The 19,376-nt window shown below is 48.8% G+C and overlaps 1 protein-coding gene and 1 pseudogene across 1 annotated transcript; one reads left to right on the forward strand and one right to left on the reverse strand.

Annotated features, from left to right (window-relative positions):
- Positions 1-376: 376 nt before the first annotated feature.
- Positions 377-7,688, forward strand: LOC119339934 (annotated as a pseudogene).
- Positions 7,689-11,327: 3,639 nt separating this feature from the next.
- LOC119339430 (patatin-like protein 2) lies at positions 11,328-18,561 on the reverse strand. Its single transcript, XM_037611494.1, has 5 exons — positions 18,355-18,561; positions 18,071-18,243; positions 17,559-17,744; positions 11,996-12,149; positions 11,328-11,867 (listed from the first exon to the last, which is right to left on the reverse strand). Exons 1-5 carry the CDS (start codon positions 18,559-18,561, stop codon positions 11,328-11,330), a joined length of 1,260 nt encoding a protein of 419 aa, XP_037467391.1.
- Between the last annotated feature and the right edge of the window lie 815 nt (positions 18,562-19,376).

A 19,376-nucleotide genomic window follows, 5' to 3' on the forward strand; every position in this document is an offset into this window, starting at 1 on the left:
GGGTGCGGGGTCCAGGGCTACCACGGTGGACTGCCGTGCAACGTCCGCCGGCTAGACGCTGCACCGTAGGGTGTGGCGCCGGCGTCGCGGGCGCTACACAAAAGGGTCATAGATGTGAAATAGTTTCACACCCAGTTCATTCTATGAATTAATTTCTTCCACAGGTCAAAATAGTCAAATTTGCCACCGGAGAGCACGACTCATACGGTGTCCGTGAGCGTTTTTTCCTTTTGAACAAGTCCGTGAGGCTTGAGCGCATCCATCCAACCATTTAAAGCTACTGCACCATCCGGGCTGCAGATGCAACATCCAGAAACCTTTTGTAAAGCCAACAAGGGTTAAGGGATATCCGGTCTTCCTAGGTCGGAGCGGGACCATGCCGATCATGCAAGCGCCGGGGCAGAGCACTGGGCCGGCCAGTGAACGTGCCGCGGCGTGGGCTCAGCAGCCGCGCGTGGTCGCTGACGTCGCCCGCCACCCCGCAGCCGCGCTACGGGAGCATCATCACTGTGCTCAGCATCGACGGCGGCGGCGTCCGCGGGATCATCCCCGGCACCATCCTCGCTTTCCTCGAAGAAAAGCTACAGGTGACTAGCTAAGTTTTCCATATAATTTAGGCAATCATCCTGCTTGCACTTGCCCCTACTCCCTCCGTTCAGAATTACTTGTCATAAAAATGAATGTATCTACAACTAAAATATATCTAGATACATTCATTTTTTGAACGAGTAATTCCGAACGGAGGAAGTATCCACTATAAGTACAAATCGGCAATGAATTCTTGGGTGTGCGTACAAGCTTGATGGGCCGGACGCGAGGATTGCGGACTACTTCGACGTGGTCGCCGGGACGAGCACCGGAGGCCTGGTTGCCGCCATGCTCACCGCGCCCAACGCCCAGGGCCGCCCGCTCTTCGCCGCCAAGGACGTCAACAAGTTCTACCTCGAGCACTGCCCGAATATCTTCCCTGCCGCGTGGTGAGGATTACATATATGACTCCAGTCCCGGAATCAATCTCAAACGAGAGTACTCATGAACTATGTACTCTGTCGTGCAGCAAAGGACCTCTGGGCTGGCTCAAGAGCATGTTGGGACCCAAGTACAACGGCCGGCACCTGCACAAGGTCGTCAAGGAACTGCTTGGCGACACGCGAGTCGATCAGACGCTCAAGAACATCGTCATCCTCACCTTCGATATGAAGCTGCACCAGCCTACAATCTTCTCCACCTATGACGTACGTGTGTAGAAGAGCAGAAAAAAAGATTCATGTGCATCCATGTTAGAGGAACAAGTTGATTCATGCAATAGAGTTGAATTACAAGAAAGGAAACCTAGAGTAATAAGGAAATCTTTTATAGGCCATGAGGGATGTCTCCAAGAACGCTCTTCTGTCGGACGTCTGCATAAGCACGTCCGCAGCGCCGACCTACCTACCTGGCCACCATTTCGAGACCAAGGACAAAGATGGCAAGACCCGGGCTTTCAACCTCATCGATGGAGGCGTCGTCGCTAACAATCCGGTAACTCCTGCTAACCTTGATGGCGTCTTGCTAAAGCTATATTAGGCTTATATGATCTGTACTAGTTGTTTTATGTGATGCTGATGTGCGCCTCACTAACTTACATGGACGTGCATGCGCAGACGCTGCTGGCAATGACCCACGTAAGCAAGCAAATCCTGATGGGAAACCCGGACTACTTCCCTGTCAAGTCTGCAGACTACGGAAAGTTCATGATCCTTTCGCTGGGCACCGGCACCGCCAAGATGGAAGAGAAGTTTGACGTAGCTGAGTGTAGTAAGTGGGGCCTTCTCGGGTGGCTTTACAAGAGGGGTGCCACTGTTGACACTCAAAAATGGCATGACCGCAAAGAGTGACTTGAGTCTATAATGAAATGAGGTTAAAATTATGAGTTCATGTCACCATTTGATGGCCCTCGTCAAGATAATCAAAATAAATATGAAGATGGATCAAACGGAGCTCAAGTGCGAAAGATATGACAATTTCGGAGATACCCGTGTTGACACCTGATTAAAGAATGGCATGGAACCTAATTAAGAAGGCCTCGGATGGAAAAAGTTACAACTACAAAGTTCTTTGTCTCATTAAAACGGACGATTTTTGATATAAAAATCGTCTTAATCCGAGGTCGTATGCAACCTGTGGAGGCAAAACAAGGTCAGAAACAGAAGGTACAGAGTCATTTCGGACCGACCGAGTTGATTTGTTCGGTGAGACCGAGTTGGTCCGAAAATTTATAGAGAGTTGGCAATGTTGACTCGGTAGGACCGAAATGAACCAATCGGTGAGACCAAGTTGGTCCGAGAAATTGCCAAAGATTCCTGTCCGAGTTAGGTTAGGGTTTTTGACGTTTTGGATGGACTTTTTAGTCCTTTTCTTGTACGGAAAGTCCAGCCGCCTCATAAATAGATGAGAGGTGACGGCCGATTGAACAACACACAATCGAGCAAATCTATCTACATCTTTTACCTTTACTTTTCCTTCTCCCTTGTTCTTCTTCTTTCTCGTTCTTCGTTCGTTCTTATTCATTGCAGGGCGGCGAACCTCGAGGCCCTAGGGGCGGTCAGGCCGACCTAGGGCAGCCCATAGCCGTGTCGCGCCCTGACGGGGTCCCTCCCGGGCGTGTGGGGTTTCGGGTCTACAAAAGCGCCCGCCGGATTGTCTTGCGTACCGCGCTTCCGGTGGGTCTCCTTCGACGTGAGCTGCGGTGTATCACCCCCGGCGTCGAGGGTACACAGTGACGTGTTTGTGTGCGAACACACTTTTTGGCGACTCCACTGGGGACGAAGCCTTGAACGGTCTCCGTCCTGTTCTTGCTACAAGAGATCGTCATTTAGGGTTTGTAATCTACAAAGGTAATATGAATACCCAATTCACATATGTAGATGCAAATAATGCATATATTATTGCTAGATCATCTAATGAGCATGATGTATCGGCTAGCTAGTTTTATCAATCATGCATCTAATTATGCGCAAGGGCCGATGCAAAACAATCTTCATGCTTCAAATTCTTATGATTTTAGCAACATACAACATATGTATCCAAACTCTCATGCATAGGCAACCCCACAAATCCATATGCCGATGAACAACATGATGGGTTTGGTTAATCAACTTGAAACACCTCATGTTAAAATTTCCAATAGCATACAAGAAAGTGTTTCACCTTTTTATTTATCGGCAACTAATTTGCAATATGTGAATCCAACCATGCTGATGAATGAGAAAATTGGCCATGCTACTACTAGCTATTCGGCAAGTTATTCTCAACCATCATATGCTACACCTCATGTTAGTAATTTTTCAGCACCATACAGAACTGTAGATGTTCATAATTCGGCTTCACACCTTCCTGGTCATAGTCGAATAAATGTAAATTTTACAGGAGCGGTCGTGCCCAATATTATAGAAGAGGAGGTAGTGGTGGCTGCATTGAAGAGTTTAGCCCAAAATAAGAGGATTAGTGCTATTTACCTTGAACAACATGAAAAAGGGCTATTTCCTGATTATACTGCAATAAAAGCTAGAGTTTTGCAAGAAGATGAATCTTTGCCAATTGATAAAATTGGCGAGCAAAAAAATGGTTTTACAACAATGCATATGCCTTCACCTGGTACTATATCATATTATACACCCCCTACACTATTGCAAAATTTCGGCAACACCCGTGTGTCATTGCCGAAAGAATCTAAAAGCATTGGGGGGCAATCATATCCGAAGTGGGCTGAAATTGAGAAAAAACTTCAAGCCAATTTTGCCGCTCGCCGCCATAAACAAATAGAGAAGGAATTGGCTCAAATAAAAGAAGCATTGCCAATTGGTAGAATCAATGAAAAGAAGGATGATTCGGAACATGAAGGTGCTTCGGTTGAAAAAGCCGAATCAAGTAGTTTATATTCTGAATCCATCAAACCCAAAGCGGCAAACATTATTGAGAAAGGGCATCGCAAGCATAGCAAAACGACCGTGCTTGATTTTTCTGAAGTTAAGAGAACCTACTTCCTGCCCTATGAGTTCCGTGCCGTAGAAATTGACAAGCCTCAAGCACAAGAGCAAGTAGCCGAACAAAGTTTGACTGATAAGGATCTTCAAGGTAATGATGCACGGAATAAAGAAAAAGATGATGACAAGGTGTTGGGGAGCCATCCAAAGACGGAGCAAAATGTTCTTCAAGTGGCACCACCATCATGCTCTCCCAACATATTTGAAGAGGTATGCATAGCGAGTAATTTACCTATTTTCATATTTGGTCAGAACTTTATTGTTGATGCATCTATTAGAAAAATCCTGATAAGTAATTTTGAAAGACCAATGAAGAAGAGTAATTTACTTGTTAGCAATAAAATTGTTACGGAACATATCGGTCAACCCATTTGCCATTTATAAAGACCGATAATGACTTATTGTTAAAGCCAAAGCTTTTCGTGTTTCTTTGTCTAAAGTTCATATCTAGTTGGGTAGCTTTGCTTATTTTGTACTTGGCTTGGTCTCAACTGAGACATGTATGTTCTAAATATCTTCGTTTCAGAAATTTAAAGCCAAGGTTAAAATCTTTTGGAAAAACTGATGCTAGTATAGTTTCTTATGTAAGGACATCGGAAAATGAATGCGAAAGAGAATTCATAGCCGAATGGGAAGATGCCAAATCTGAACCATTCGTTTGCTTAACTCCAAAGTCGTTCTCACAAAAAGATTGGCTAGAAAACAAAAGGTATACCTTCGATTCAAGCTTGTGTGATCAAATATTTGATTTGTTGCTAAAAATAATTACATAAGAATTCTTGATCACCATGTCAAGCCATCAATCCAAGGACAAATGTATTGTAAGTTGCATGATTCGTTCAAGCATAGTTTTGAGGATTGCAATATGTTTCGTCAAATAGTTAAATCGGTCATTGAAAAAGGACGATTGAAGTTTGTTGAAACACCAAGAGATGACCAGTCTATTTTGATTGGTCCCGATGGCAAAAAGTTTTTGCATCGACTGCTTCAAGCCGATCCATTTAAAGAGAATATAAAAGCTGTAGATGATGGGATCAGGCTTTCAAGTAAAGAAGTTGTTGAAGAGCATAACGAGCATAATCTTGAGGGCGAGAGTTCCATCGAAGCTACAATGGAGACGCCAAGGACTGGGGGGGCAGCAAGCAAATCCAATGATCGATGAAAGCAAACCAAAAGAAAACAAAGGCCAGAATAAGCGCAAGTGTAAGAGATCAAAATCACCTTCGCTGAATTATTGGATAAATATCAAAAGAAGAGTGAAGAGAAGAATGCTTATCGGCCAAATCATGCAAAGAAACCAAGATCACCCCCAAGGCGCAAATATGAGGATTGGTATTGCCAAAGTGATAATTTTAATGCAACATATTCACATCCTTATTTTGGGCCACCAATGCCAATGCCGTGGATGCCTTCCTATGCTCATATAGATACATATTCATCATGGGACAGGTATGATACAAGGGCACATTCTCCATCTTATTCTAGACCATCTCACCAATACTATGCAGCTCCAAGGAGATTAACATTTGAACAATCACGCGTCAAAGACCGTATCAATCATAAGGAATCGGTCCAGAGCTCAAGGAAGAAGAAAGAGGTGGTAAAGCAAGTTCACCGAGTGAAAAGAGATGGTCGTAAGTGTGCTGCTTCAAATTTGATCTCAAATAACAAAGAGCCAATTAAAGTGTTGACATTGGTTACAAAAGGCAAAGAAGTGAAGCAATCAATTGATAAAAATCAGAGTGCCAAATCTGAAGAAAAGAAGTTGAGAGTGCACAAAGCCAAAAAAAATTGCCATTGGTCAAAACAGAATCACAGCCGAGATGCCCACTCGGCTTATCATATTGGCAAAAGAAGAAATTACAAAATCTTAGTGCACAGGAGCTGAAAAAGAAGAACATGGCATGGGTTCCCAAGAAAATCAATCAAGACAAAAATGATGTGCATGCTTCTATTGCAACAAGTACAATAAAAGTGGAGAAGGAAAATAATGAAAGCAACAAACAATTAAGCCGAAGGCGAAAGTAAGGATTGGAGAAAGTTTATTGTTGATTATCTGCAAAATCCTAGCAAAAGGGTGAACAATATGATTCAGAGGATGACCTTGAGATACATATCTATGGAGCTTTATCATCGGATTGTTAAGGAAGTTGAAAGGTTTCATCCAATTTTGCATCAATGATTCAAAAAAATAATGGCCGATATATATTTATCGCCCAAGCACATGCAAAGTGGCCGATGGAGTGTTGACATCGTCCTTAGAACCAGCACAGTACAAGTTATTTTTCGGCATGCTACCTTTGCCCAAAAACAGGGGGGCATGTGTTGACGCTCAAAAATGGCATGATCGCAAAGAGTGACTTGAGTCTATAATGAAATGAGGTTAAAATTATGAGTTCATGTCACCATTTGATGGGCCTCATCAAGATGATCAAAATACATATGAAGATGGATCAAACGGAGCTCAAGTGCAAAAGATATGACAATTTCGGAGATACTCGTGTTGACACCTGATTAAAGAATGGCATGGAACTTAATTAAGAAGGCCTCGGATGGAAAAAGTTACAACTACAAAGTTCTTCGTCTCGTTGAAACGGACAATTCTGATATAAAAATCGTCTTAATCCGAGGTCGTATGCAACCTGTGGAGGCAAAATAAGGTCAGAAACAGAAGCTGCAGAGTCATTTCGGACCGACCGAGTTGATTTGATCGGTGAGACCGAGTTGGTCCGAAAATTTACCAGAGAGTTTGCAATGTTGACTCGGTAGGACCGAAATGAACCAATCGGTGAGACCAAGTTGGTCCGAGAAATTGCCAAAGATTCCTGTCCGAGTTAGGTTAGGGTTTTTGACGTTTTGGATGGACTTTTTAGTCTTTTTCTTGTACGGGAAGTCCAGCCGCCTCATAAATAGATGAGAGGTGACGGCCGATTGAACAACACAAAATCGAACAAATCTATCTACATCTTTTACCTTTACTTTTCCTTCTCCCTTGTTCTTCTTCTTCCTCGTTCTTCTTCTTCCTCGTTCTTCGTTCATTCTTATTCATTTCAGGGCGGCGAACCTCGAGGCCCTAGGGGCGGTCAGGCCGACTTAGGGCAACCCATAGCCGCCGCGCGTCCTGACGGGGTCCCTCCCGGGCGTGTGGGATTTCGGGTCTACAAAAGCGCCCGCCGGATTGTCTTGCGTACTGCGCTTCCGGTGGGTCTCCTTCGACGTGAGCTGCCGTGTATCACCCCCGGCGTCGAGGGTACACGGTGACGTGTTCGTGTGCGAACAGCCACGCCGATCATTGACAGCTTCAGCGAGGCCAGCGCCGACCTTGTTGATATCCGGGCATCTGTGCTCTTTCAGGCACTACACTGCAACAAGCACTACCTCCAGATCCAGCAGGACAAGCTTACTGGCAACATGGCCTCCGTTGATGTGTCCACATCAAAGAACCCCAACGGGCTCATTGGTGTCGGCGAGGCGCTGCTAAAGAGGCAGGTGTGCATGGTGAACGTCGAGACCGGCAAGAACGAGCCCAATCTAAAAAGGGGCACTAACGAGGAGGAACTGGCCCGTTTCGCTCGCATGCTGTCGGAAGAGCGCAAAGCCAGATTTCAGAAGTAGGCCAACGAACTTGGTGGATAGTTTGAGTATTTGCCCCTGTTTGGATTTTACGACGTATGTATGCCTGATGGATATTTATATGGCTTTCAACATTACTTCATATATTTATTGTCCAATGTGGCATTATTCATATGATTAACATATGTAATATGGAATCATTCATATTATTAACGCGAGGAAAAGAAGGTGGAATTTTACTCGAGGAAGTAGTACTTAGAGCATCTCAAGCCGCGCCCCCAACAAGGTCCCCCAGGCGACTTTTCGGCCGCCGGCGTCAAAAAATCGGCTCAGTCGCGCCCCCAAGGGCCCATTTTTTGCCGGCTCGGCCGAAATTGGCGCCGGCGGACCCAACCCAAACCCGGCGCGCTGGAGGAAGCTCGGGGGCGCCGAGCAAACCATTTTGGGCGCGAAAGAGCCGCGGGCCAGCCCCGTCAGCGACACCGCCTCGTCTTCTCCCAACGCCTTGGTTTCCCGCGGGGAATCAATGGCAAGGCTGCCGCCGGTCAGCTTTGCCATTGATTCCTCATGGGAGACGCGTCACGGGACGGCGCGTCGACGCCTCCCCTCCGTCGAACGCGTACACACGGGTGCGGCGCGGCTATATATGGCCTCGCTCGCCTCTGTGTGAGCGCTACCTCTCCCGAGCGCCGCCACCGAGCTCTCCCCCAGCCCTCCCTCTCCCGTGAGCCGCCGCCCAGCCCCTCCATCTCCCTCCCCTTTCCCGATGGCCGAGCGTTTCCTCAGAGACGAGGCGGCGGCCAACGGCTTCGGCCGCCGCTCGCTCCGCGAACAGGAGTCATGGCTCCTGTTCCAGGCGAACATCCCGGCACCGTCGGACATGCGCGCCGGGCCGACGGGCTGGAGGCTTAGCAACGGGGGAGTGCCCATTCCCCCGTTACCCGACACCGTGGCCAAACCCTCGTACTTCGCCGACGAGGTCGAGGTCGTGCGCGCCTCCCTCACCGACGCCCAGCTCTCCCTCCCACAGTACGCCGCCGACAACCACGCGGCTTGGGCGGCATACTTCGAGCGCCGTCAGCAGCAGCGGCTGGCGTCCACGAACGGTGCACCGGTGGTCGGCGGCCTGAAGAACAGCGAGGGGCGCCCCCGGCTGCACATTTGAGGGCGTGCTGACGCACCTCGAGGCTGAGCCCGCGGCGGAGACGCCGCTCGGCCGGCGCACTCGCAGCGCCGGCATCGTCATCAACGAGGGCGGCCGGCGCGCCTCCTCGTCAGTTCCTCCTCCGCGCTTTGTCAAGCCAAAGACGGAGTCGGGGCTCACGCCAGTGAAGACGGAGCCGGGGCTGGTGCCGGTGAAGAGGGAGCACGGCGAGGTCGAGCTCGACGACGACGCGGCCCTTGAATGGGCACGCCAGGACTTCCTGAAGATGGCGAGGGAGCGCCAGTGCGCCACCCTGCGGCGCTTCGCGCAGCGCCGCCGAGGCCGCGACGAAGGAGGAGTCGTCATCATCGATGACAGCGACGACGACGACGCGCCGCCACCGCCACCAATCCGCCATGGCGACGCCGGGGAGGGGTCCAGCAGGGGCGCCCGCGTCAAAGAGGAGAAGGCCGACGATAGCGGCGACGACCAGCCAATTTTTTCTTTAGATTAGTTTTACTATGCATGTAATGAAAATCCGCGAACATGTCTAATACTCCCTCCGTCCGGAAATATTTTTCATCAAAATGAATAAAAGAGGATGTATCTAGATGTATTTCAGTTCTAGATACATCCCATCTTATCCATTTTGATGACAAGTATTTTCGGACGGAGGGAGTATATGCCCAAGTTTGCCGAAATTTGTCGTGTTTAGCCGAATTTCGCCGAACTTTGGCTAAATTTGCTATATTTTTTAATTTTTTGAACGGGCCTGGGGGCGGCCCTGGGGCGGCGGCTGGGGACCAACTCGTCCCAGGCCCATTTTTTGCGCCGGGGCACCCTCAGGTGGCTATTTTAGGCGTCCCCTGGGAGGCCAACGGCTGGAGATACTCTTAAGGTGCCGAAGATGGTCATGCTAGGATTGAATAGAGAATAAACACATGCAAATTGAGTATTTTATATGTAAGTATGTGTATTTTTAGAGCAGTATATATGGCGAAAGAGTTGGTTTTGTTTTGCAAAATCAACTCTGCACGCTGTTAACCCACGTGATTTGACTGGAAATGATCTCACATGCACAATTCAATTATGTGGGCTAGAAAGTACTCCCCGTCGTCCTATAATGTAAGACGTTTTTTAACACTAGTGTAATGTCAAAAAACGTTTTACATTATAGATGTAGTGTCAAAAAAGTCTTACATTATGGGATGGAGGGAGTAGTGTATTAAGGGTATCTCCAACGCCCATCCGCAACCACCCGGAATGCATTGTCCGCACCGCGTAAACCATCCAAGGTTGACCTGTATAGGTCCGCGGGGCGGTCCGGATGTGATTTCTCCCGCAAACCGGAAAAAATGGGGGAGGTTTGCGGGAGTCCGGACCGATCCCAAGCCCGTTTCTGACCGCCGTGGCCCACCAAAAAACCTTCCCCCTCGTGCGCGCATCTTGCCTAGCGCTAGCGTCCCGCATTCATGCCGCTGTAGAGCGCACCGCTCTGCATTGAAGGCGGCTCAGGACGGACGCGACCTCTCACTGGCTATGCCATTGAAGTGGCTCGCCGGCCGAGGGCGCCGCCCGCTGCACACCCAGCTGAACATGCCTCCTCGCCGCATTCATATGCCTCCATTAAACACGCGTGGGAGCCGAGAAACCTACTCCGGCCACACGTCCACTCGTGAGCGGGCTGGCATTAAACGCAATGCAGGCTGAGCTCCTCTCGTCCGCCCTCTATTTAAGCGAGGCCAGACGCCGGGCAAGAATCGCACCCCTCCGTCGCCCCCATCTCCTCCTTCACCGCTCTTCTGATGGCTTCCAGATAGCCGTTCTTTGGCATACAAGTCGGCTGGTAGTCCATCAAGCCCGCCGGATACGAGCGAGGCAGCTCCTGCTGCACCACCCGCACCTGACTTGGCGGAGCAAGTTGCAGTCCCAAGCCGGCGCGTGGTTCAGCAACTCGCTGCTCCAGATCCTCTTGATGAGGAGTGGCAAGTTGCTCCACGCCGGCACGGCGGGGAGCACGGCGGCAAGGACGTCATCGCTGTCGTCGAGGCCGCCGTGTCGTACCGTGCCTCCCGTGTCTGCGACCATGCCTCCCATGTCTGCAACCGCGTCTTCCGTGCCTGCGACCTTGCCATGCAGGCAGAGACTGAAAATATATTCCTAGCATATATAATTAGAGTGTGCACGTGTGGCCAATTTCCAATCTAAACACGTGGGTTAACAACCTGCAAAAAGAAAAACTCTTCCGCCATGTACTGCTCTGAAAAGCACAACCGTCCTCGAAACCACGAGTATTACTTCCTTAAGTAAAATTCCACCTTTAACCATTTTATTTCCTTCGCGGGCGTCGGGAACCCCGATTACACGCTTTGTAACCTGTAACTGACACTTTTTCTGCCTCTCCTCTGAAATGCATTGGCAGTACATCTGCCCTTTCCCTAAAAAAATAATTCCACCTTCTTTTTGTCGAGTTAATTATATGAATAATTCCAGATTAGACAATAACCATCTGAACAAATCTCGAAAGCCACATAAATATCCAACATGCAAGGGTCATCAAATATAGACAGAGGCAAATATTCATACTATCCAAGTTTGTAGCCCACCTTCCGAGTTTCGCGCTCTTCCGACAACATGCGGGCAAAATGGACTAGTTCCTCCTCGTTGGTGCCCCTCTTTAGATCGGGCTCGTTCATGCCTGTCTCGACGTTCATCTTACACACCTGTCTCTTTAGCAACGCTTTGCCAACGCCAACAAGCCCGTTGAGGTTCTTCGATGTGGACACGTCAACGGAGGCCATTTCGCCGGTGAGCTCGTCGTACTGGATCCGGAGATAACGCTTGTTGCAGTGCAGGGTCTGAAAGACAATGGATGCTTGGATGTCAACGAGGTCGGCACTAGCTTCGCTGAAGCTATCGATGATCGGTGTGGCACCCCTCTTGTAGAGCCACCCGAGAAGGCCCCACTTGCCGCACTCAGCTGCGTCAAACTTCTCTTCGATCTTAGCGGTGCCGGTGCCTAGCGAAAGGATCATGAACTTGCCGTAACCCGTTGGCTTGACGGGGAAGAAGTCCAGGTTTCCCATCAGGATCTGCTTGCTTACGTGGGTCATCGCCAGCAGCTTCTGCGCATGCACGTCTATATAAGTTAGTGAGGCACACATCATCATCACATAAGTTAGCTAGTACAGATCAAAATTATGTTAGCAAGCTCCCATCAAGCTGGCTTGCCGTGTGAGTGCTCACGAGTTACCGGATTGTTAGGCACGACGCCTCCATCGATTAGGTTGAAGGCCCGGGTCTTGCCGTCTTTGTCCTTGGTCTCAAAATGGTGGCCGGCGAGGTAGGTCGACGCGGCGGACGTGCTAATGCAGACGTCCGACAGAAGAGCATTCTTGGAGATATCCCTCATTGTTAAGCGTTGTATTATGCGATGTTGTATAAACCGTTTGTAGCGTACGTGTTGTGCATATCCGAAGGTAGGATCGGTTGGGCTGTTGAGATTGCCTAGCTAGTTTTTTGTAGATCAATCCACAGCCCTAACCGCCTACCGCTTGTAATCTCTTTTCCTCTATATAACACGTACGCGTCCCTGCTTAGCGGCATACGCTTCAGCCTCAATCTTCACATGGTATACAGAGCCAAACCCTTCCAACGCATCTAGGTCATGTCATCCTCCTCCTCCCCCGTCGCCATGGCCTCCCACTCCCTCGCATCCCTTGGTCACACGATCACAGAGAAACTGACCAGGGAGAACTTCCTGGTATGGAAGGCGCAAGTCCTGCCACACATCAAAGCCGCAGGCATGATGGGCTACCTTGATGGATCACGCAAGGAGCCAGCCGCCGTTCTTCTCACCGAGAGGGACCTCGCCGACAGGAAGAAGGAAACCGTCTCCACGCCGAACCCCGAGCACGCCGTCTGGGAGACACATGATCAACAGGTGCTTACGTTCTTGATCGCATCTCTGTCTCATGATGTTCTCATGCAAGTTTCGAACCATACTACTTCTGCTGGCATCTGGCAAGCCCTGGTGCAAAGCTTCTCATCGCAATCTAGGGCACGAACTCTCCAGCTTCGGTCTGCCCTAGGTAATACGCGCAAGGGGGACATGTCGGCAGCAGCCTACTTCACCAAGATGAAGGGCATTGCTAACGAGCTCGCAGCTGCCGGGAAGCCCCTTGGAGAAGATGATCTTGTCGATCAGATCCTTCAGGGCCTGGTGCATGAACCGGACTACAACGGTTTTGTTTCAGCAATCTCCACGCGCGCCGCCATGGACCAACCGATCGGGCTCACGGAGCTCTTCTCGTTGCTCCTGGCGGCTGAAGGTCGCATCGCTGCTCAGCAGGCAACGTTCTCGCCGAATCACTCCGCCAATCTCGCGTCGCGCGGCGGCGGCCGTGGCGGCAACTACAGCCGTGGAGGCGGCAGTAGTGGCGGCGGAGGTGGACGTGGCGGCTACAACAACAACTCCGGGCCACCACGCTACAACGACAACTCCGGTGGTGGCTCCTCTGGTGGTTCGCCGTGCAACCAGGGTGGTGACCGCGGTGATCACGAACGCTGTCAGATCTGCAAGGAGGAGGGCCATGGGGCGTGGCGCTGCAAAAAGCGGTATGACAAGGGCTACAACAACAACGTCTGCAACCCGGCTGGTGGTGGTGGTCGCGACAACAACGGCGGCGGCGGTGGTGGCAATGGTGGCCAACCTCGCGCTGCCAATGCAGCTCACTCCTATGGCATGGATACCAACTGGTATCTCGACACTGGCGCTACAGATCACATCACCGGCGAGTTAGAGAAACTGGCCATCCGTGATCGTTACACTGGCAATGAACAGATTCACACCGCTAGCGGTCAAGGTATGGATATTGCACATATTGGCCATTCAGTTTTGTCCACTCCCTCTGGCTCGTTGAACTTAAACAATATCCTTCATGTCCCTAGTGCCGAACAAAGTATCCTTTCTGCTTATCAACTTATGAAAGATAACAATGTGTTTATTGAACTTCACCCTGAAACTTTTCTTGTCAAGGATCAGGCTACCCGGAGAACCATTCTTCAAAACAAGAGTAAATGGCGTTTGTTCCCTGTTACTGGTCGGCAAGGTGCTCCTCAACGTTAAGTGCTTGCAGCATCGACACCATCCACATCTCGGTGGCACAAGCGTCTAGGGCATCCTTCCCTTCCGGTAGTCCAGAAAATTCTCAGAGACTTTCATCTTCCTATGTCAAATAAACAAGACCATCTTTTGGTTTGCGATGCATGTCAGATGGCCAAGAGCCATCAGCTACCTTATTCCCGCTCGAACAGTGAGCCAAAGCTCCTTTAGAGCTTATTTATTCAGATGTTTGGGGTCCTGGACCCGTCTCTGTAGGCAGGCAAAAGTACTATGTCAGTTTTATTGATGATTTCAGCAAGTTTAGTTGGATCTATTTGCTCAAAAATAAATCTGATGTGTTTGAGAAATTTCACTCCTTTCAAGCTCATGTTGAACGCCTTTTCAATCGTAAAATTCTAGCTATGCAAACAGACTGGGGAGGTGAATACCAAAAGCTCAACCCGTTTTTTGAGCGCATATGTATTACTCACCATGTCTCTTGCCCTCATGCCCATCAACAGAATGGAGCTGCAGAAAGAAAACACAGACACATTGTGGAAGTTGGTCTCTCCCTTTTAGCCCATGCATTCATGCCACTTAAGTTTTGGGACGAAGCATTTCTCACAGCTGTCTACCTTATCAATCGTGTTCCTAGTCGTGTCATTAAAAATCAAACTCCTCTAGAACGTCTCTTTGGAACCAAACCAGACTATACATTCCTTCGCATTTTTGGGTGTGCTGTGTGGCCCAACCTACGTCCTTTCAACAAGCACAAGCTCGAGTTTCGCTCTAAGCAGTGTGCTTTTTTGGGCTATAGTAGTCTTCACAAGGGGTACAAATGCCTTGATATCTCTTCCGGGCGTGTCTACATCTCCCGTGACGTTGTTTTCGACGAACAAGTCTTTCCCTTCGCCAAACTCCATTCCAATGCCAGTGCGCAACTTCGGAAAGAACTTGTCCTTTTACCTCCTCATCTTTTGCCACCTAATTATCTCCAAGGAGTGGACACCGCTGCTGGCCCTATGTCTGTATCCAATACTCTTGATGATTATTCTGCTGACAGTGTGCAGGCAACAGGTCACGAAATCAGTGAAGAAACAGCAGAAAATAACCCTAATTTTATGCAGTCGGGATCTCCTGCCGCAGAGGATCCGGACGCAGCTCCCAGAGAAGATTTGGGCGGGGAGTATCTCCTCGGGATCACCCCCTGACGCAACCGCAGCGCGATCCGCTCCGGGATCCGCCCCGCCAGATGCAATAGGCGGGTGGCCAGGCGGGCCCTCTGGCGCGCTGTCCCCCGGTCGCCCGTCATCCGCAGCCGCCTCGGGCGGGCTCGCTCCACGCGCGTCTGGACCAGGCGGGCCAGCTCCACGCGCTCCCGGTCGGCCAGGCGGGCCCCTTCCTCGTTCTGCGGCCCCATGTGGCGGCTCGGGAGCTGCCTCGGATGCTTCCCCGTGGTCGCGCTCTCCCGCAACCAGCCCGGATCTGCCACCTGGCAGTTCGCCATGGGATGCTGCGCTGCATCTCGCTGACCCGTCCCAGGGATCTGCCTCGGGATCGGCTGCGGTCGGCTCGGGATCTTCTGCGGATACTACTGATTCTGCAACTTCTGCTTCACAAAACCGGCTGCAAATTAGCGCTGATCAACCTGCGCCGCCTCCTCCTGTGCGCTCACAAACCAGGTCACAAAGTGGTATTGTCAAACCTAAAGTGTATAAGGATGGATGTGTTCGTTGGGGCTCTTTTTGTGCTGCAGGTGAACCAACGAATGTATGTGAAGCACTTGGTGATCCAAGGTGGAAAAGGCCATGGATGAGGAATACTTTGCACTCATGGACAACAAAACCTGGCATTTGGTTCCACCAGTCAGGGATAGCAATGTCATTGACTGCAAATGGGTGTATAAAATAAAGCGGAGATCTGACGGCACCATTGACAGGTACAAGGCTCGTTTGGTTGCCAAAGGTTTCAAGCAAAGGTATGGACTTGACTACGAGGACACTTTTAGTCCAGTAGTAAAGGCTGCCACCATCCGGTTAATTCTCTCCGTTGCAGTCTCTAGAAACTGGTGCATTCGACAACTAGATGTTAAGAACGCGTTTTTGCATGGTGTTCTGGAAGAGGAAGTTTTTATGTGGCAACCTCCTGGGTATGAAAGTTCAAGATCACCACATTATGTTTGCAAGCTTGACAAAGCTCTATATGGTTTGAAACAGGCACCCCGAGCTTGGTACTCTCAGTTATATTCCAAGTTGCAGTCCCTTGATTTTGTTGCATCCAAAGGGGATACCTCGCTATTCTTCTATCGTCGGCATGGCATTATTATCTTCATGCTTATTTATATTGATGATATTGTTGTTACTAGCTCCTCTCCTTCAGCACTTGAGGCCCTTCTTAAGGACTTACACATGGACTTTGCACTCAAAGATCTAGGGTCTCTGCATCGTTTTCTTGGCATTGAAGTTAAGCCGGTTGCAAGTGGTATTTTGTTGTCACAGGAAAAGTATGTCCAAGAAATCCTTCAGCGCATTGGGATGAAAGGTTGCAAACCTTCATCTACACCTCTGGCTCTCACTGAGAAGTTGTCACTTCATGATGGAGAACCTCCTACGTCAGATGACTCCACTCGGTACAGGAGTGTGGTGGGAGCACTGCAGTATCTTACCTTGACTCGGCCTGATATCTCCTATGCAGTTAATAAGGTCTGTCAATTTTTACATGCTCCTACTTCTGTTCATTGGACTGCAGTAAAAAGGATCCTCAGATATCTTCAAGGGACGCCAGGCCTTGGCCTCAAACTTTGCAAATCCGATTACATGCTTGTTAGTGCTTTTTCTGATGCTGATTGGGCAGGCTGCCCTGATGATAGAACGCTCCACAGGTGGATTTGCAGTCTTTCTTGGAAGCAACTTAGTGTCCTGGAGTGCTCGCAAGCAAGCTACTGTTTCCAGGTCCAGCACAGAAGCTGAGTACAAAGCCTTAGCTAATGCCACTGCAGAGGTAATTTGGGTGCAGAATATGTTGACAGAGTTGGGTCTCCCTCATCCTCGAGCTGCGTCACTTTGGTGTGACAATCTTGGTGCCACGTATTTGACTGCTAATCCTGTTTTTCATGCTCGAACAAAGCATATAGAGATCGACTATCACTTTGTTCGCGAACGGGTAGCAAATAAACTACTCAAAGTTCGGTTTGTGCCTACAGGCGATCAGGTTGCAGATGGGTTTACTAAACCCCTTTCTTTGAGGCAGCTAGAAGCTTTTCGACACAATCATAACTTAGATAAGTTATGATTGAGGGGTAGTGTTAAGCGTTGTATTATGCGGTGTTGTATAAACCGTTTGTAGCGTACGTGTTGTGTATATCCGAAGGTAGGATCGGTTGGGCTGTTGAGATTGCCTAGCTAGTTTCTTGTAGATCAATCCACAGCCCTAACCGCCTACCGCTTGTAATCTCTTTTCCTCTATATAACACGTGCGCGTCCCTGCTTAGCGGCATACGCTTCAGCCTCAATCTTCACACTCATGGCCTGTACAAATTTCGTTTCATATATATGTTATTAATATTATTATTATTTTGAAAGACAGATAAACCTCCGGTCACTGCATCGCTTGATGTACACAATCGTACTTTATTAGCTATGTAAAAACAATGGCAACCAAAATAATTGAATTTGAATGACATGCCACTATGGATCTGTTTGTGCTCTTCTACGTACGTACATCATAGGTTGAGAAGATGGTAGGCTGGAGGAGCTTGATGTCAAAAGTGGGGATGACGATGTTCTTGAGAGTCTGATGGACTCGCGTGTCGCCGAGCAGCTCCTTCACGACCGAGTGCAAGTGCTGGCCGTTGTACTTGGGCCCCATCATGCTCCTGAGCCAACCCATAGGCCGTTTGCTGCAGAACAGATTGTAAATAGCTCATGAGTACTTTCACTGAGCGTAGTTGCACGAGGCCGCCTGTCATGTACTCCCTCTGTAAACAAATATAAGTCGTCTTATATGTGTTCACAGAGTAGTAGTTCAACTTCTAAATAGAAGGGCGAATAGCGACCGAAGCATTAGCGCGGTAAGTTGACACTATAGCATGACAAATGGTGTGAAATGAAGTTAAATGGATTAGCATGATGCTTCTCCAAAGGCTATAGCACCGCGAGCACTAGTTCGCATTTCTGCGTGATAGCGCGCTATTTAAAAGTATGCATACAGTAATCATCTCCTCACCAGATGGCAGGGAAGATATTCGGGCAGTGCTCGAGGTAAAACTTGTTGATGTCCTTGGCGGCAAAGAGCGGGCGGCCCTTGGGGTTGGGCATGGTGGCCACCAGGCCTCCGGTGCTCGTCCCTGCGACCACGTCGAAGTAGTCCGCGATCCTTGCGTCCGGCCCATCAAGCTCCTACGCAAGCACCCCCAACAACTGCTCATCACACCATATATAACGATGGATGCGTGCAAGTGCAAGCAGGATGATTGCCTAAATTATCTGGAAAACTTAGTTATTACTAACCTGGAGCTTCTCTTCGAGGAAAGCGAGGATGGTGCCTGGAATGATGCCTCGGACGCCGCCGCCGTCGATGCTCAGAACGGTGATGATGCTCCCGTAGCGCGGCTGCGGGGAGGCGGGCGGTGACAGCGACAACGCGCGGCTGCTCAGCAGGCGCCGCGCCACGTGGACTGGCCCCGTGCTCCGCCCCAGCGCTTGCATGATCGGCATGGTTCCGCTCTAGCTCCGAACTTGTAAGGGCCGAGATCCCTTGGCTTTACAAAAGGTTTCTTTAATAGACTGAGATAATTGCATTCCAACCGATATAAATAGTCTAATATGTTAGTTTGTGATTTACCTACTCATGTTAATGTGATTATGCAAATAGATGTATATCAAATTATGTCGGTGATTTATCTTATACTCCCTTCATCCCAAAATAAGTGTTCCAAGTTTAGTACAACTTTGTACTAAAGTTGATATAAAGTTAAGACATTTATTTTAGGATGATGAAAATAGTTCAACAAGAAATTTGAAAAGTAAATTAGAATGAAATTGATTCCAAAGGTAAGTAAATTAACATGATTGATTATCATATGAAGAATGTTGGACGAATGTATGTTAGGTAAAAAGATAAAATATAAAACTTTACATTCTTTTTAAGTAGTATAGTAGTATTAGTAGTAGTAGTAGTAGTAGTAGTAGTAGTAGAGAAATTGGAAAGGTAGTCTCTTCTTATGCTAAAAAAGTACAAGTGGGTATGAAGAAGTTGAACTCAAGGAGCGACCGATGCCAGGCACCGCTTGCATCATCGACCTGACGATGGCCGCAGAAAGCACCGGCACGCAGGATGATGTTGATGCATGGAAGAAACACGCGTGGCGGCCGATTATAATTTCAATCTTCTTCCCCCTTTTCCATGGCATGTCCTACCTGCCACTAGCTTTCTTCACTCTTTGTGTTTACTCCATGGGACATACACGTTTTAAGAAGCGACACGTTATTTTTTTGACGAAAAGGCAGGATCACTGCTTTTCATTGCGCTT

This window comes from Triticum dicoccoides, chromosome 7B, assembly GCF_002162155.2.
Source record: "Triticum dicoccoides isolate Atlit2015 ecotype Zavitan chromosome 7B, WEW_v2.0, whole genome shotgun sequence".
NCBI lineage: Eukaryota > Viridiplantae > Streptophyta > Magnoliopsida > Poales > Poaceae > Triticum > Triticum dicoccoides.